At 32.8% G+C, this 21,349-nt stretch overlaps 1 protein-coding gene across 39 annotated transcripts in view; it reads right to left on the reverse strand.

Annotated features, from left to right (window-relative positions):
- The window catches only part of LOC128688941 (titin-like), a 297,841-nt gene that overhangs the window by 1,910 nt on the left and 274,582 nt on the right, over positions 1-21,349 (reverse strand). For 38 of the 39 annotated variants that reach the window (XM_070085579.1, XM_070085580.1, XM_070085586.1 and 35 more), the window contains 6 exons: positions 16,571-16,876; positions 16,159-16,464; positions 13,370-13,474; positions 12,779-12,976; positions 7,775-7,980; positions 870-969 (listed from right to left, as the gene is read on the reverse strand). In XM_070085579.1, the coding sequence (XP_069941680.1) occupies positions 870-969; positions 7,775-7,980; positions 12,779-12,976; positions 13,370-13,474; positions 16,159-16,464; positions 16,571-16,876 (1,221 nt within the window). The remainder of the gene's footprint in view (positions 1-869; positions 970-7,774; positions 7,981-12,778; positions 12,977-13,369; positions 13,475-16,158; positions 16,465-16,570; positions 16,877-21,349) is intronic. The other variant, XM_070085578.1, reaches the window with a different exon arrangement.

A 21,349-nucleotide genomic window follows, 5' to 3' on the forward strand; every position in this document is an offset into this window, starting at 1 on the left:
CCAAGTCAGTATTTAGAGGCATTCATGTATCATATTAAACACACCAAGGATTCAATGGTTAATGGTTACAATTAAAAATACCCACTAAATATTAAAGTGGGTAATCGCTTAAAATAATTAAATAATAAAAACATCAAGTAATGTATCAAAATATGGAAGCAAAAGATATGCGACAGTACAGCACTGACATATGCTATATTTACTATACTGAACAATCAGTATTCAAGATGAATGAAGTACGTGTTGAATCGTAAACAAATGACAAAATCTGAAGAGGGAGATGGGGCAAAATCGTGCAAATAAATGATGTTGTATATACTGGGATATACTGTACAGCACACACATGTAAGTAGTTAAGTATGAGATAATGGGAATTTATTCACGGGATAAAAAGACTGCAAAGAAAAAAAAAAGAGAAGAATTATTGAAAATAATACAATACTGGAAGGGCGGTGTTGAGGTAAAATTACCCATATGAAAAATAAGAACCATCCTATACAAAATTAATTATTATTATTATTACAGTACTTGGAGGAAGCGTTTAACTCGTAGGGGCCATACAGCGCTTGCAGAAAGAGAGGCAATCGGGTTTGACCCAACGAAAGGAGGAGGGGGAGAAGTAAAATTATTTGATATTAATTACAAGATCAGTTGTGACGAATCATTATATCCCTACGCGATGGAAGAGGGAAAAGCAGTTGCTGAAATTTTATAAATAAGTAAATAAATAAATAAATATATATATATATATATATATATATATATATATATATATATATATATATATATATATATATATATATATATATATATATATATATATAAACAATATGAAAGTGTAATTGTTGGGCTAATACTGGCGTACTTACCAGCTGGTCTGATAACCTTGACTGGCTCCTCGGTCTCGAGTGGGTTGCTGGTACCCACCTCGTTGCGGGCGAATACACGTACGAAGTACTCATGTTCCTCCTGACAAGTTAATATTGTTAGATGTGTATTTACATTTATATATATATATATATATATATATATATATATATATATATATATATATATATATATATATATATATATATATATATATATACATATATATATTTAACAAGTCGGCCGTCTCCCACCGAGGCAGGGCGACCCAAAAAGAAAGAAAATCCCCAAAAAGAAAATACTTTCATCATCATTCAACACTTTCACCTCACTCACACATAATCACTGTTTTTGCAGAGGTGCCAAGAATACAACAGCTTAGAAATAGATACGTATAAAAATACACAATATATCCATCCAAACTGCCAATATCTCAAACGCCTCCTTTAGAGTGCAGTCATTGTACTTCCCATTTCCAGGACTCAAGTCCAGCTACGTAAAATAACCGGTTTCCTTGAATCCCTTCACTAAATATTACCCTGCTCACACTCCAACAGTTCGTCAGGTCCCAAATACCATTCGTCTCCATTCACTCCTATCTAACACGCTCACGCACGCTTGCTGGAATTCCAAGCCCCTCGCCCACAAAACCTCCTTTACCCCCTCCCTCCAACCTATTCGAGGACGGCCCCTACCCTGCCTTCCTTCCCCTACAGATTTATACGCTCTCCATGTCATTCTACTTTGATCCATTCTCTCTAAATGACCAAACCACCTCAACAAACCCTCTTCAGCCCTCTAATACCTTTATTAACTCTACACCTCCTAATTTTGCAATTTTTCTTTAGAATCTCCCATAAGCACAGTATCATCAGCAAAAAGTAACTGTGTCAATTCCCATTTTGTATTTAATTCCCCATAATTTAATCCCACCCCTCTCCCGAACACCCTAGCATTTACTTCTTTTACAACCCCATCTATAAATATATTAAACAACCATGGTGACATTACACATCCCTGTCTAAGACCTACTTTTACCGGGAAATAGTCTCCCTCTCTTCTACACACCCTAATCTGAGCCTCACTATCCTCATAAAAATTCTTTACAGCATTTAGTAACTCACCACCTATTCCATATACTTACAACATCTGCCACATTGCTTCCCTATCCACTCTATCATATGCCTTTTCTAAATCCATAAATGCAATAAAAACTTCCCTACCTTTATCTAAATACTGCTCACATATATGCTTCAATGTAAACACTTAATCTACACATCCCCTACCCACTCTAAAACCTCCTTGCTCATCCGCAATTCTACATTCTGTCTTACCTCTAATTCTTTCAATAATAACCCTACCGTACACTTTTCCTGGTGTACTCAGTATACTTATTCCTCTATAATTTTTAGTCGCTTTTGTCCCCCTTCCCTTTATATAAAGGGACTATACACGCTCTCCGCCAATCCCTAGGTACCTTCCCCTCTTATATACATTTATTAAACAAAAAATACCAACCATTCCAACACTATGTCCCCCCCCCCTGATTTTAACATTTCTGTCATGATCCCGTCAGTTCCAGCTGCTTTACCCCCTTTCATTCTACGTAATGCCTCACGCACCTCCCCCACACTCACATCCTGCTCTTCTTCACTCCTAAGAGATGGTATACCTCCCTGGCCAGTGCATGAAATTACCGCCTCCCTTTCTTCGTCGACGTTTAAAAGTTCCTCAAAATATTCTTGCCATCTACCTAAAACCTCCATCTCCCCATCTACTAACTCCCCTACTCTGTTTTTAACTGGCAAATCCATTTGTTCCCAAGGCTTTCTTAACTTGTTTAACTCACTCCAAAATTTTTTCTTATTTTCATTAAAATTTCTTGACAGTACCTCTCCCACTCTATCATCTGCTCTCCTTTTACACTCTCTCACCACTCTCTTCACCTTTCTTTTACTCTCCATATACTCTGCTCTTCTTATAACACTTCTGCTTTGTAAATACCTCTCATAAGCTACCTTTTTCTTTTTTATCACACCCTTTACTTCATCATTCCACCAATCACTCCTCTTTCCTCCTGCACCCACCCGCCTATAACCACAAACTTCTGCCCCACATTCTAATACTGCATTTTTAAAACTATTCCAACCCTCTTCAACCCCCCCACTACTCATACCTGCACCAGCCCACCTTTCTGCCAATAGTTGCTTATATTTCACCCGTACTTCCTCCTCCCTTAGTTTATACACTTTCACCTCACTGTTACTTGTTGTTGCCATTTTCCTTTTATCCCATCTATCTCTTACTCTAACTGTAGCTACAACTAGATAATGATCCGATATATCAGTTGCCCCTCTATAAACGTGCACATCCTGGAGCCTACCCATCAACCTTTTATCCACCAATACATAATCTAACAAACTACTTTCATTACGTGCTACATCATACCTTGTATATTTATTTATCTTCTTTTTCATAAAATATGTATTACTTATTACCAAGCCTCTTTCTACATACAGCTCAATTAAAGGCTCCCCATTTACATTTACCCCTGGCACCCTACCCTAAATTTACCTACTACTCCCTCCACAACATTTTTACCCACTTTAGCATTGAAATCCCCAACCACAAGTACTCTCACACTTGATTCAAAACTCCCCACGCATTCACTCAACATTTCCCAATATCTCTCTTTCTCCTCTATACTTCTCTCTTCGCCAGGTGCATATACGCTTACTATAACCCACTTCTCACATCCAACCTTAATTTTACTCCACATAATCCTTGAATTAATACATTTACAGTCCCTCTTTTCCTGCCATAGCTCATCCTTCAACATTATTGCTACTCCTGCTTTAGAAACCCCTGACCTAATCCCATTTATTCCTCTCCACTGAAACTCACCCACCCCTTCACCTTTGTTTCACATCCAGCTTCTTCTCATTCATAACATCCACAATCGTCTCTTTCTTATCATTCGCACAACATCCACGCACATTCAGACTTCCCACTTCGACTATTTTCTTCTTCTTATTCTTTTTAGTAATTATTACTGGAAAAGGGGTTACAAGCCCATTGTTCCCGGCATTTTAGTTGACTTTTACAACACGCATGGCTTACGGAGGAATGATTCTTATTCCACTTCCCCATGGATATAAAAGGAAAAGTAATTAGAACAAGAACTAAGATAAAATCAAAGAAAACTCAGATGAGTGTATATAAATAAACGTGTAGTGTGACCTAAATGTAAGTAGAAGTAGCAAGACGTACCTGTAATCTTGCATATTTATGAGACAGACAAAAGACACCAGCAATCCTACCATCATGTAAAACAATTACAGGCTTTCGTTTTACACTCACTTTGCAGAACGGTAGTACCTCCCTGGGTGGTTGCTGTCTACCAACCTACTTCCTGTAAATATATATACTATATATATATATATATATATATATATATATATATATATATATATATATATATATGTGTGTGTGTGTATATATATATATATATATATATATATATATATATATATATATATATATATATATATATATTTATATATATATATATATATATATATATATATATATATATATATATATATATTATATATATATATATATATATATATATATATATATATATATATATATTATATATATACACTTTCACCATCACTCATACATAATCACTGTCTTTGCAGAGGCGCTCATGTACGACAGTTTAGATGCCCCTCCAAACTGCCAATATCCCAAACCCCTCCTTTAAAGTGCATGCATTGTACTTACCATTTCCAGGATTCAAGTCCGGCTAACCGATTTCTCTGAATCCCTTCACAAAATATTACCCTGCTCACACTCCAACAGCTTGCCAGGTCCCAAAAACCATTCGTCTCCATTCACTCCTAACACGCTCACCCACGCTTGCTGGAAGTCCAAGCCCCTCACCCACAAAACCCCCTTTACCCCCCTCTCTCCATATATAAACCCACTGGGGTCTTAAAACGTTTGGGTGAATGGAAGGCATTCAGGTTCGATCCAAGGAAAGGGAGGGCAGATCCAATTCCTTAGATCAAGGGCCCTAAACTGACGCCAGGAAACCTCCCTCCTGGGATTCATTTTACAGATGACATTCCTAGTTGCATTTCAATTATTATACTTTCTATTGTTAAATAACATTCTAAATATGAAAAATAATAATCCTTACTATCACAAATGTACGACTGCTTAGGTATAAATGATGACAATGAGTCCGGCTAATTTTGGGATACTACAGTTAGCTAGGTTTGTTATTAATCTTTATGTATACACGTATTTAAATAATGTACATTTGAGCCGGTAATTATTATTTATATACACAATAAGAGTCAAAGCACAGTCTATTACGTAGCTATCTGGCGGCATACTGACGTCAACTTGTCTTCTCGATATTCACTCACCAGTGGTTGCCAAAACAGGATATTCAAATAATTTATATCCTAAAGACAAACAGTTTAAGAAAAACCAAAATTTATAATTATTACATATATGTGAGGCTACTCACAGATGGTGGGTGTTTATATTTTATATTTACAGTGGAAAAACATATTTAAAATTTTGGTAGGTACAAAATGGCAGCACACTTATATATGCCAGTGTATAGCCCTTATTATATATTTACGGGAAGTGCTAAACTCGTTGGGGGTCATACAATGACATGAATGAGAGGTAATCAGGTTTGATACGAAGCAGGGGAGGACATATCTGATTTGCTTTATCATGCGGGAAAATACTGTATACTTTCCAGAAATACGGTAATTTATAGGTAAATAGATGCCCTATATTGTATTTAATAAAAGTGTATTTTTAAAAAGAGGACAGTCGCCATTTTGGTTTGAATGAGCCAAGTAAACGTTAGTGTAATGGGAAGAATTTTTCGTGCTCTAGAGGTTAAAATTGGGCTGACACCTCTCAAATAGGAGGCGAAATTGTTGGATGTGCAGTCCTGCATAACTTGAGATATCAGGCGACTGGACAAGAAGCTCCAGGAACCTCAGATAAGTCTGTTATGTTATAACTCTGGCCAGTTGTTATTTTCATGTATAGACAGTGAGGTTTTCTGAGTATGATACAACTTAATCTCCAGTCAAATTGGTGAGTGTTATGATTAAGATATATTCTCCTTCTGTTATATAAATGTGTGTATATACTATAATCCTTTTTTAATTTTAATATACAGTCCACAAATTTATATATTTACCAACATTCCTGGTGATGTATATTTCATTTGTAATTAATAGGTCCAGAGCAACTTGTGGATATGACAGTGGTAGGTATCGAAGGGGGACATTTTTTGCGACCCAGGTGTCCCAAAGTCCTACTTGTCTAACTGATAAATAATAATTATCTATGTTCATTTACTGTTATGTATATAATGATACATCCAAGTAAATGCAATTTTCCATATTTAATTTGCCCGTTGGTCCTTCTTGAACCGGAGGTAATTAGTGAAGTCATTAATTAGTTAATTACTTAATAATTATATGTGAAATGACAGGAGGTGGATGTTAGGTTCACAAATTTACTTAATGTGTAGTGGATTATAATAATTACAATATTAATTTTGATAAGCTAAGCTCAAGGGTGGCTAAAGATTATATTAATGTGTATAATATTAATTTTGCAAAGTCAAAGTGGCTAGGATTTATATTAATGTATTTGTACAATATTAATTTGATAAGACAATTCTGGCCAAGATTTATATCAGTGTATGTGTAATTGATAAGCCAAGTGTTGCTAATTATATTAATGTGTATAATATTAATCTTGCTATGCCAAATTCTGGCAAGGATTTATATTAATTTGTATAATAATTTTGATGAGCCAAGTCTGGCTAAAGGTTTGTATTAATGTAGATTTAAAATTTATATTATAATTTTTTACATGTAATTGCTGAGCTCAAGTAGCTGGGATTTATTCAAAGGTAAGTTGTATCAGTGATGTAAGTTGTAATCAGTGTTATTGATTGGGTTGAATTTAATGCACTTCATCATGGATGAAATTGAGGAAATTAATATAGAAGACAAACATATGGAATATAGAGTAAAGAAAGCATCAATACAGGCTAGAAAAGTTCATGTAACCAAGGCACATAATAAGTGCTTGGAATTAATGAATCAAGAAACTGTGAATACTGATGATTTAAAATTGTATTTAGATGCTTTAGGTAATAGATATGATTCATACAAATTATATTACAACAAATATGAAGATTTATTAGTAAACTGTGTAGATGATACTGAAATAGATCTCATGATTAATCAGTACATTGGTATTTGGATTCATACTGTTCACACTGAATCAATAAAATTTCTGAACTACTTGGACTGCCTCAAAGCACTTATATTATTCTTTCTAGAACAATCAGGTATCTGAGAGACTCCTGATATATATATATATATATATATATATATATATATATATATATATATATATATATATATATATATATGTATATATATGCATATATATATATATATATATATATATATATATATATATATATATATATATATATATATATATATATATATATATATATATATATATATATATATATATATATATATATATATATATATATATATATATATATATATATATATATATATATATATATATATATATATATATATATATATATATATATATATATATATATATATATATATATATATATATATATATATATATATATATATATATATATATACGCGCGCCGGATCAGCCGGGCTGTGATGGGCCTAAGGGTCGCTGGTACAAATGGTCTGGTTGACCAGCCGGGCCTCAGGCCGAGTTACGAAGGTAGAATAGCCCTCGAAACCGGTCAAAAGTGAAAATAAGACATTATAACTCTGCATTAACCTACCTGTAGCTCTTTAATGTGTAACCTAGTGAAGTTAGCTCCAACTTGGCCAACTTCAATCCACATGGTTCTCTTGATGTCTCTGATAGCAATGATATAGCCGAGTAGAGGAGCTCCACCATCGCTCTCAGGCGCGCCCCACTCGATCATCAGGCTGGTAGGACCAGTGGGACGTACCTCGAGAGGTGCAGTGGGCGGTGAGGGAGGAGCTGAAAATACAAATAAGTCAGCTACGCTGTTCAGTGGAGAATCATCTCTGTTAATTTCTTCCGTGTTAGGAAGGTCCTACTTACATTAAACTATTCTTATTTATTTGTTTGTCCAACCTATCTTTAAATTATTATATTCAAGAGAAAATACTTGACCCGTAAAGATCATAAAATAATTATTTATTCTTCTCAAAGTATTCATTTAAATAACGCTACTGGACAGTTTGCTGCACCTCGAAAACTAGGTAGTAATAAAAAAGTGATTAGCTCTTGCAGTAAATGACATCCAAGATGTATTTGCAATCAGCTTAAATTGGGATAATTTTGTATAAAATATTCGTTTTTAGGTTAGATAGCCAAGCATCATTTAGTTGTTTACATGGCGGCACCTACATTTCTAAAAGGTAATGTAATTTGCTAACTTATATTATTGGATATTCTTGATAACATTAAAAAAAATCAGTAAATATAGTTCATTTATAAGTTAGCTCTCTATTAAAAAATGTGATACAAGCTACTCTCTCTCTCTCTCTCTCTCTCTCTCTCTCTCTCTATATATATATATATATATATATATATATATATATATATATATATATATATATATATATATATATATATATATATATATATATATATATGTATATATATATATATATATATATATATATATATATATATATATATATATATATATATATATATATATATATATATATATATATATATGTATATATATATATATATATACAACAAATCGGCCGTCTCCCACCGAGGCAGGGTGACCCAAAAATAAAGAAAATCCCCAATAAGAAAATACTTTCATCATCATTCAACACTGTCACCTCACTCACACATAATCGCTGTTTTTGCAGAGGTGCCCAGGATACAACAGTTTAGAAGTATATACGTATAAAAATACACAACAAATCCCTCCAAACTGCGAACATCCCACACCCCTCCTTTAGAGTGCAGACATTGTACTTCCCATTTCCAGGACTCAAGTCCGGTTATATAAAATAACCGGTTTTCCTGAATCCCTTCACTAAATATTACCCTACTCACACTCCAACAGCTCGTCAGGCCCCAAATACCATTCGTCTCCATTTACTCCTATCTAACACGCTCACGCACGCTTGCTGGAAGTCCAAACCCCTCGTCCACAACACCACCTTTACCCCCTTCCTCCAACCTTTTCGAGGACGACCCCTACCCTGCCTTCCTTCCCCTACAGATTTATACGCTCTCCATGTCACTCTACTTTGATCCATTCTCTCTAGATGACCAAACCACCTCAACAAACCATCTGACTAATACTTTTATTAACTCCACACCTTCTCCTAATTTCCACACTCCGAATTTTCTGCATAATATTTACACCACACATTGCTCTCTCTCTCTCTCTCCATATATATATATATATATATATATATATATATATATATATATATATATATATATATATATATATATATATATATATATATATATATATACATATATATATATATATGTCGTGCCGAATATGTAAAACTGGTCAATTAGCAAGAACTCATTTAAAATTAAGTCATTTCTAAAATTTTCTCTTATACGTTTAAAGGCATATTTTTTTTCATTAATGTTAATGTAAAAAAATTTAATTTTTGCACCAAAAGAATCTTAGAAAACTTACCTAACCTTATTATAGCAAGCGCAATTTATTTTAGCCTAACCCAACTAAATATATTTTAAATACGTTTACAGTAATTTAATACTAAATAAACACAATCAAATATATATTTTTCGTTAGGTTCAGAATGATTTTGGCGAAATTATTGCATACACAAATTTTCACTTGTCCTATATGGCAAGATGAGCGTTGCTATTTAAGCCAAGATCGCAAGTTCTGCCTATTAGGCACGACATATATATATATATATATATATATATATATATATATATATATATATATATATATATATATATATATATATAATATATATATTATATATATTATACATATATATATATATATATATGTATAATATATATAATATATATATTATATATATATATATATATAATATATATATTATATATGTTTATATATATTATATATATGTTTATATATATATATATATATATATATATATATATATATATATATATATATATATATGTATAATATATATATTATATATATATGTAATATATATATATATAATTATATATATTTTTTTTTTCAACAAGTCGGCCGTCTCCCACCGAGGCAGGGTGCCCCAAAAAAAAAGAAAGAAAATCCCCAAAAAGAAAATACTTTCATCATCATTCAACACTTTCACCACACTCACACATTATCACTGTTTTTGCAGAGGTGCTCAGAATACAACAGTCCAGAAGCATACACATATAAAGACACACAACATATCCCTCCAAACTGCCAATATCCCAAATCCCTCCTTTAAAGTGCAGGCATTGTACTTCACTTTAAAGGAGGGGTTTGGGATATTGGCAGTTTGGAGGGATATGTTGTGTGTCTTTATATGTGTATGCTTCTGGACTGTTTTATTCTGAGCACCTCTGCAAAAACAGTGATAATGTGCGAGTGTGGTGAAAGTGTTGAATGATGATGAAAGTATTTTCTTTTTGGGGATTTTCTTTCTTTTTTTGGGGTCACCCTGCCTCGGTGGGAAACGGCCGACTTGTTGAAAAAAAAAAAAAGAAAAAAAAAAAAAAAAAAAAAAAAAATATATATATATGCAAAACAACCACTTTGAAAGAGTAGTGAAATTCCAAGCGCTTTCATGACTACTCACATTGTCAAGGAACTATAACAATGTGAGTAGGAGTAGTCACGAAAGCGCTTGGAATTTCACTACTCTTTCACAGTGGTTGATTTGCATATTCTAAAATCACCTGTTTACTGTGATCTTATTGCATATATATATATATATATATATATATATATATATATATATATATATATATATATATATATATATATATATATATATATATATATATATATATATATATATAATATATATATATATATATATTATATATATATGTGTGTGTGTGTGTGTCGTGCCGAATATGTAAAACTGGCCAATTAGCAAGAACTCATTTAAAAATAAGTCCTTTCTAAAATTTTCTCTTATACGTTTAAAGATATATTTTTTTCATTAATTTTAATGTAAAAATTTTTAATTGTGCTCCAAAAGAATCTTAGAAAACTTACCTCACCTTATTATAACAAGAACAATTTATTTTAGATTAACCCAACTAAATATATTTTAGATTTGTTTACGATAATTTAATACTTAACAAACACAGTGAAATATATTTTTTTCGTTAGGTTCAGAATGATTTTGGCGAGATTATTGCATACACAAATTTTCGCTTGTCCTATATGGCAAAATGAACGTTGCTATTTAAGCCAAGATCGCAAGTTCTGCCTATTCGGCACGACATATATATATATATATATATATTTATATATATATATATATATATATATATATATATATATATATATATATATATATATATATATATATATATATATATATTTTCTTTTCAACAAGTCGGTCGTCTCCCACCGAGGCAGGGTTACCCAAAAAAGAAAGAAAATCCCCAAAAAGAAAATACTTTCATCATCATTCAACACTTTCACCACACTCACACATTATCACTGTTTTTGCAGAGGTGCTCAGAATACAACAGTTTAGAAGCATATACGTATAAAGATACACAACATATCCCTCCAAACTGCCAATATCCCAAACCCCTCCTTTAAAGTGCAGGCATTGTACTTCCCATTTCCAGGACTCAAGTCCGACTATATGAAAATAACCGGTTTCCCTGAATCCCTTCACTAAATATTACCCTGCTCACACTCCAACAGATCGTCAGGTCCCAAGTATCATTCGTCTCCATTCACTCCTATCTAACACGCTCATGCACGCTTGCTGGAAGTCCAAGCCCCTCGCCCACAAAACCTCCTTTACCCCCTCTTTCCAACCCTTTCGAGGACGACCCCTACCCCTCCTTCCTTCCCCTATAGATTTATATGCTTTCCATGTCATTCTACTTTGATTCATTCTCTCTAAATGACCAAACCACCTCAACAACCCCTCTTCTGCCCTCTGACTAATGCTTTTATTAACTCCACACCTTCTCCTAATTTCCACACTCCGAATTTTCTGCATATTTACACCACACATTGCCCTTAGACAGGACATCTCCACTGCCTCCAACCGTCTCCTCGCTGCTGCATTTACCACCCAAGCTTCACATCCATATAAGAGTGTTGGTACTACTATACTTTCATACATTCCCTTCTTTACCTCCATAGATAACGTTTTTTGACTCCACATATACCTCAACGCACCATTCACCTTTTTTCCCTCATCAATTCTATGATTAACCTCATCCTTCATAAATCCATCCGCCGATACGTCAACTCCCAAGTATCTGAAAACATTCACTTCTTCCATACTCCTCCTCCCCAATTTGATATCCAATTTTTCTTTATCTAAATCATTTGATACCCTCATCACCTTACTCTTTTCTATGTTCACTTTCAACTTTCTACCTTTACACACATTCTCAAACTCATCCACTAACCTTTGCAATTTTTCTTTAGAATCTCCCATAAGCACAGTATCATCAGCAAAAAAGTAACTGTGTCAATTCCCATTTTGAATTTGATTCCCCATAATTTAACCCCACCCCTCTCCCGAACACCCTAGCATTTACTTCTTTTACAAATTATGTATATTTATTGAGCCCACGTCTCAATCACTTCTTGACTTACTAGCATGTGTCTTGAGCCTGACTTGTTCCGTCATGGCGGCCTCTAAACTGAGGCCAACAGGGTTCTCTGCGAATACTCTGAACTCATATTCAGACTTTTCTCTCAGGTTCTCCACACAGTACAGGGTAACTGAGGCGTCCACGGTGTCTACTTTCTCCCACTTCTTCTCAGATATAAGTCGTCGCTCGATCACGTAACCTACAGAAGTCAGGAGGTCAAATCTGCTTTCTCTCTGATAGACTAACTGACGATCGTAAAAAAATAACTTTTACATATATTTCGCTGCTATACACTGAAATTATTTTAATTAAATTTAAAACATATGCGATGCTTTTAAGTTCTGAATGGCTAATACAGTGGCAATGTTTAAGCATTTATGTATTACTCACGTTACAGCTTCCTCTCATTGCAAATGTGCTGATATAATACTTGCAGATAAGGTGTCCCATGGTAATGAACCTACTCACGTACTGGATATTAAAAATTATTAAAGGTAAAGGTTACATATTTGTATCAGTTATTTCCAGAATTAAGGCCAAATTATTTTAAATACGAAACATGTAATAGGGAACCTTGCGTTGACAATCTTACCCATAAGATCAGCTCCTCCTGTTGTGGTGGGTGGTGCCCAAGCCAGAGTCACAGTTTTGGTGGTTACATCGATGACTTGTAGACTGTTAGGCTTTGACGGTGGAGCTACATCAAAGAAAATGCAATGATGAGGTATGCAATTCTTAACTTGTAGGGATGGCCTTCTTTAAAAAAATGTGATATTGATTTTGAAAGGCTAACAGTGGAGCCATGATTGAAAGGCTGAGGATGAATTATTGATGTTATTTTGTCAATAAGGATTTATTCTCATGACATATTTGTGACTAATATATTATTTGTGATTATTTCAAGGTAAGTAAGCTTCTAGATAATGAATGATTACTATCACTGAATATATTACAGTACTTCTTTTAGAAATTATAAGCACACATGTTAGTGATAAAAATCATAAATATTTATGCGGACAAAAGCACTCCTGCAAGTCACTATCCAAAAGCGATTAACTAGAATACATTATTCTCTAAGCAAAGCAGTTAACACGGTTATAGCCAAGTTATAGCTAATTATAGCTAAAAATAAAAACCCAGTCTCGATAATTAAGCAAATTTAATCTTCCTTATCAGCGTTAATGGCTTGATCACGGCTCCATGAAGCTTCCAGCACATTACTTAAAATAGTTCAACATCGTGAGATAATGTTACAAGATGTATGAGATACGTTTAATAATTGAGGATGAAATTCAAGGCCTTATGCAAAGACACCGTAAATACTAGAAACAACGGGGTAGCTTGCCCATATGGAATCACCGGTGCTAGTATTGTGTCCCTTCGTGATGTCTTGCTGAATTAGCTGGGTTGTAGCACAGTCCTGTGTGTTAGTAAGTGTAAGATGATACCTTAAGCTGGCATTCCTCCTGGCTCCTGAACTAAGTTTTTTTTTACGAAATAGCGGCCAGTTAAAATGACTGTACAGATGTTGAATTCGTGTGATTTAAATAAACGTGAGTGCAATATATGCTAGTCTTTGTAAAGTCAAAAAAGAAAAATGTTGGTACGTCAAATTATGCTATGTGCAATGTTTGCATACAACTTTTCTTGATAACAAACATCATGCCTCATTCAAAATGCAAAGGAAGGAGCATGAACTTGCTCTTTCTTAGAAGCAATAGGCATAGCTTAAAAATATGAATAATGTATTTAATAACGCTTATTGTTTTTCGTGTAAATTAATAATTTTTCTTCTAATTAATTTTATTATAAAAATTAAGCTTTCACATTTTAAACTGCTCAAGATATTGAGTCTAAGGTTGCTGACTGATATTTTATTTTCTAATTTAATCCGGGGAATCGATTTATCCTCGAAATAATTCTGCTTCTTTCCTTTAATATCTTATTCATATATGAAACATATTGCAGACCAGCATACTCAGGCGTCACACGGATATTCAGACTAATTTGTCGAACAGATTCTAAAAGATCTTGACTATGGAGCATCATTCCCTACCAAGTCATTTTCGTTACAAAATTAAACAGGAGTTATATTCTTGAAAATTGTGGTATATTCTCAACATGCAAAATGCATTTTATTTTAATTTATTTTGTCTCAAATTACATTATTGTTAACATCTAACCTAGATTCTTTTGTTGTCATAAATTTTTGTCACCTCCAGACAAAGCTAAACAGGATTACCTGCTGTATAAATAATGGTAACCATTTGGCTGGGAAATAAGAAATTTTACCAATGCACAGTAGGGGCATCATAAAATATTTTGCGTTGCTTTTAACGAAAAAAATACCTCTTAAATATATTTATTCTCTTAATTTTGGTATGTACCAACAGATGCGGCAAAATACAATTATTTTCGATGAACTCTGCATATTTTATTGTTAACTTCTTAAGGCCGCTTGTCGTTTCTGTAATGAGAATTATTGAACATTATATGGAATTCTAATGTTAAACTCATGTAGGAGGTTTTGGGCGAGGTAACTTATGGAAAGGCAAAATTGTTTCCTGTACGGTATATAACGATCATTAGTACTATAATCATGGGTGAGTATTAAACCCGTAAGGATCAGAGCGCCTGAAGGTTTGATCAGAGTAAGGATGGCTCCAACTCCTTGAATCAAGAGTTCCCCACCAGTACCACTGCAGCCTTACCCCATGAAAGGTTGATGGTTATTAGGTATTGCTGCGGATCACTTTACTCTGTTTTTGTTTCATTAGAGCAAGGCTATAGTGGCTACAGCTATTGAACATTGCTACTCTGAAGATATAATTTTCAAATTAGTAGCTAATTTGAAGTATGAATTGTGTGGTGTTAATGCAAGTTTCACTTGTGCACTAAGAACTACATAAGCAATGAGCATGAGAGGAAGGGGGAGACATGACCCATGGAGGAATGTCTGAGCAAACTCTAGCAGACCAATAGGGCATCTCCAGGGACTTGCTGCCATTACCGGCAGTGGCAGTAACCCCCTCGGCCCTGACTTCATGCTCGCCCCAGGTCATGCTGCCTCTCTACGGCGGTGGTGCTGCCACGGGTCAACTACAGTGTTTGATGGTTGTTAATCAGCACGTCAACTGTCTAGTGACGTGACCTATGTGTCATGTGGGGCCGATCGCTCTGCCGATCTTCAAGAATTGTAAGTTTTTATGTCGTATTGAGTTACCAAAAAATATACATATATGTTTGTAGATTTTGTGGGAAGTTACTGGAATGTTAGATGACACTATGTGTTTAGCGTGTTTTATCGGCAGCGCGAGAATATGTACGTGTACCCCGGCTAGCTCCACGTGGGCAGTACCCCCAGCCACGTGCTCTACTCACTGATCTTCTTGCCTGCTGTGATCGGCTCATCTGGCTGCAGCGGTGGACTTTGGCCAACTGCATTAAATGCATATACCCTGAAGTAGTATGCTGTTCCTTTTTTCAAGCCAGTGACTTCCATTTCTGTAACCGTGCTTGCGGTCTGGCCAACTTTAGCCCAGGCCTTTTTAGTGGATTCGCGTTTCTCCAATACGTAGTGAGTTATAGGTGAGCCGCCATCAAAGTCAGGCTCGTCCCAGTGTAGTAGTAGTGATGACTCTGTGATGTTGCTCACATCGAAGGGTCCAATAGGTGGTCCAGGTTTGTCTAGAGGTAAAGAATGTAATAGATGTACAAAAGTATTTTCGTTAATTCATAAATTTCGTATGTGCAGTATTAAAAGAGGAAAATATAAAAAACTATATAATCTTACCGAAGGGACTCTTGAGAACGATAGTCTCTGATACCTCCAGGGCGTCTGATAGACCTAGAGCATTGAGAGCAAACACTCTGAAGAAGTATTCATGCCCTTCTAACAATTCGGTTACTGTATATGATCTGACATCTGGACCAACTTCAGCAACCTTATTCCACTGTTTTTGTGTCTTCTCCAGCTTTTCAATATAATAAGATGTAATTTCCATTCCTCCGTCATAAGGTGATGCTTGCCATGTGAGTGTGAGAGAAGAGGAGCTCACGTCACTGACAACAAGAGGACCCATAGGTGCAGCCGGTCGCTCTGTCATTGGAAAAAAAGGTCAAGAAATCTATTCTAGGAAAAAAGTCACAGGTAAAAAAATCCATTTAACCTATTTTAACGTAGCGTAACCTAAAACTTCAGCTTATTTTAAAATGTGACTAATTTTTAGCAGTGAATATTATGATTTTTTGAGAGTTTTTCTGTTGATTTTTTCCACTGAATATTTTTATTTTGAAATATGATATTTTAATGTTGTGTTTCTTCTTGCTACACTAGAGATGAATGTAGGATTTAATATTCTTTTCATAAGTTTCTACACTGTAACATTCATGAGACTACAGAATACGAAGTTAAAGGTACTGGAAGAATGTGATAAACTTGTGTCAATAAAAAAATATATGTCACTATGACCCCTATATATATATATATATATATATATATATATATATATATATATATATATATATATATATATATATATATATATATATATACATATATAAAGTAAGGAAATTTCAAGATGCAGTATTAGATAAAGAGGTACACAATGGAGCAAAATATTTTGGTCAAATGCACAAAATAATTAGATTGAAGTAAATGAACAAAATAATAAGATAAAAAAAAACTAGAATATTGTTGTCAAACTATGTTATTGTAAAGTCAAACAAAATAATTTAAAGAATTTTTGTGAAAAGAAAATTTTTGGTAAAATATGTAAAACAATTCGATGAAAATATACAACAAAAATAAAACATTCAAAATACTTAGGCAATGTAACTCAAGCAAGATGAATATGCAAAATTATTCGGTGAATTATGTAAATTATGATAAGGGTGCAAGTCAAAAGAGTGTAAAAACATTATATATATATATATATATATATATATATATATATATATATATATATATATATATATATATATATATATATATATATATATATATATATGTATATATATGTATATATATATATGTCGTGACGAATATGTAAAACTGGTCAATTAGCAAGAACTCATTTAAAATTAAGTCCTTTCTGAAATTTTCTCTTATACGTTTAAAGATATATATTTTTCTTCAATGTTAATATAAAAATTTATAATTTTGAACGAAAAGAATCTTAGAAAACTTACCTAACCTTATTATAACAAGTGTAATTTATTTTAGACTAACCCAACTAAATATATTTTAAATACGTTTGCAATAATTTAGTACTAAACAAACACAATCAAATATATTTTTTTCGTTAGGTTCAGAATGATTTTGGCGAAATTATTGCATACACAAATTTTCACTTGTCCTATATGGCAAGATGAGCGTTGCTATTTAAGCCAAGATCGCAAGTTCTGCCTATTCGGCACGACATATATATATATATATATATATATATATATATATATATATATATATATATATATATATATATATATATATACATATACATATATATATATATATACATATATATATATAAATATATATATATATATATATATATATATATATATATATATATATATATATATATATATATATATATATATATATATATATATATATGTCGTGCCGAATATGTAAGACTGGTCAATTAGCAAGGACTCATTTAAAATTAAGTAATTTCTAAAATTTTCTCTTATACGTTTAAAGATATATTTTTTTCATTAATGTTGATGTAAAAATTTGTAATTTTGCACCAAAAGGAACTTAGAAAATTTACCTAACCTTATAACAAGCACAATTTATTTTAGCCTAACCCAACTAAATATATTTTTTATTTGTTTACAATAATTTAATACTAAACAAACACAGTGAAACATATTTTTTTTCGTTAGGTTCTGAATTATTTTGGCTAAGTTATTGCATACACAAATTTTTACTTGTCCTATATGGCAAGATGAGCGTTGCTATTTAAGCCAATATATGTATATATGTATATATATATATATATATATATATATATATATATATATATATATATATATATATATATATATATATATATATATATATATATATATATATATATATATATATCAACATATTTTTTTTTCAACAAAGTCGGCCGTGTGTGTGTGTGTGTGTGTGTGTGTGTGTGTGTGTGTGTGTGTGTGTGTGTGTGTGTGTGTGTGTGTGTGTGTCGTGCCGAATAGGCAGAATTTGCGATCTTAAATAGCAACGCTCATCTTGCCATATAGGACAAGCGGAAATTTGTGTATGCAATAATTTCACCAAAATCATTCTGAACCTAACGAAAAATATATATTTCAGTGTGTTTGTTTAGTATTAAATTATTGTAAACAAATCTAAAATATATTTAGTTGGGTTAGGCTAAAATAAATTGTTCTTGTTATAATAAGGTTAGGTAAGTTTTCTAAGATTCTTTTGGAGCAAAATTAAATTTTTTTTACATTAACATTAATGAAAAAATGTCTTTTACGTATAAAAGAAAATTTTAGAAAGGACTTAGTTTTTAATGAGTTCTTGCTAATTAACCTGTCTTACATGTTCGGCACGACATATATATATATATATATATATATATATATATATATATATATATATATATATATATATATATATATATATATATATAATAAATATATATATAATATATATATATATAATATATATATATATATATATATATATATATATATATATATATATATATATATATATATATATATATAAATATAAATATATATGTCGTGCCGAATAGGCAGAACTTGCGATCTTGGCTTAAATAGCAATGCTCATCTTGCCATATAAGACAAGCGAAAATTTGTGTATGCAATAATTTCGCCAAAATCATTCTGAACCTAACGAAAAAAATATATTTCACTGTTTGTTTAGTATTAAATTATTGTAAACAAATCTAAAATATAAATAGTTGGGTTAGGCTAAAATAAATTGATCTTTTTATAATAAGGTTAGATAAGTTTTCTAAGTTTCTTTTGGTGCAAAATTATAAATTTTTACACCAACATTAATGAAAAAATATATCTTTAAACTTTTAAGATAAGAGAAAAATTTAGAAAGGACTTAATTTTAAATGTGTTCTTGCTAATTGACCAGTTTTACATATTCGGCACGACATATATATATATATATATATATATATATATATATATATATATATATATATATATATATATATATATATATATATATATATATATATATATATATATTTTTTTTTTTTTTCAACAAGTCGGCCGTCTCCCACCGAGGCAGGGTGACCCAAAAAAGAAAGAAAATCCCCAAAAAGAAAATACTTTCATCATCATTCAACACTTTCACCACACTCACACATTATCACTGTTTTTGCAGAGGCACTCAGAATACAACAGTTTAGAAGCATATATGTATAAAGATACACAACATATCCCTCCAAACTGCCAATATCCCAAACCCCTCCTTTAAAGTGCAGGCATTGTACTTCCCATTTCCAGGACTCAAGTCCGACTATATGAAAATAACCGGTTTCCCTGAATCCCTTCACTAAATATTACCCTGCTCACACTCCAACAGATCGTCAGGTCCCAAGTATCATTCATCTCCATTCACTCCTATCTAACATGCTCATGCACGCTTGCTGGAAGTCCAAGCCCCTCGCCCACAAAACCTCCTTTACCCCCTCTTTCCAACTCTTTCGAGGACGACCCCTACCCCTCCTTCCTTCCCCTATAGATTTATATGCTTTCCATGTCATTCTACTTTGATCCATTCTCTCTAAATGACCAAACCACCTCAACAACCCCTCTTCTGCCCTCTGACTAATGCTTTTATTAACTCCACACCTTCTCCTAATTTCCACACTCCGAATTTTCTGCATAATATTTACACCACACATTGCCCTTAGACAGGACATCTCCACTGCCTCCAACCGTCTCCTCGCTGCTGCATTTACCACCCAAGCTTCACATCCATATAAGAGTGTTGGTACTACTATACTTTCATACATTCCCTTCTTTGCCTCCATAGATAACGTTTTTTGACTCCACATATACCTCAACGCACCACTCACCTTTTTTCCCTCATCAATTCTATGATTAACCTCATCCTTCATAAATCCATCCGCCGACACGTCAACTCCCAAGTATCTGAAAACATTCACTTCTTCCATACTCCTCCTCCCCAATTTGATATCCAATTTTTCTTTATCTAAATCATTTGATACCCTCATCACCTTACTCTTTTCTATGTTCACTTTCAACTTTCTACCTTTACACACATTCTCAAACTCATCCACTAACCTTTGCAATTTTTCTTTAGAATCTCCCATAAGCACAGTATCATCAGCAAAAAGTAACTGTGTCAATTCCCATTTTGAATTTGATTCCCCATAATTTAACCCCACCCCTCTCCCGAACACCCTAGCATTTACTTCTTTTACAACCCCATCTATAAATATATTAAACAACCATGGTGACATTACACATCCCTGTCTAAGACCTACTTTTACCGGGAAGTATTCTCCCTCTCTTCTACACACCCTAACCTGAGCCTCACTAT

Source organism: Cherax quadricarinatus, chromosome 16 (genome assembly GCF_038502225.1).
Source record: "Cherax quadricarinatus isolate ZL_2023a chromosome 16, ASM3850222v1, whole genome shotgun sequence".
Lineage (NCBI taxonomy): Eukaryota > Metazoa > Arthropoda > Malacostraca > Decapoda > Parastacidae > Cherax > Cherax quadricarinatus.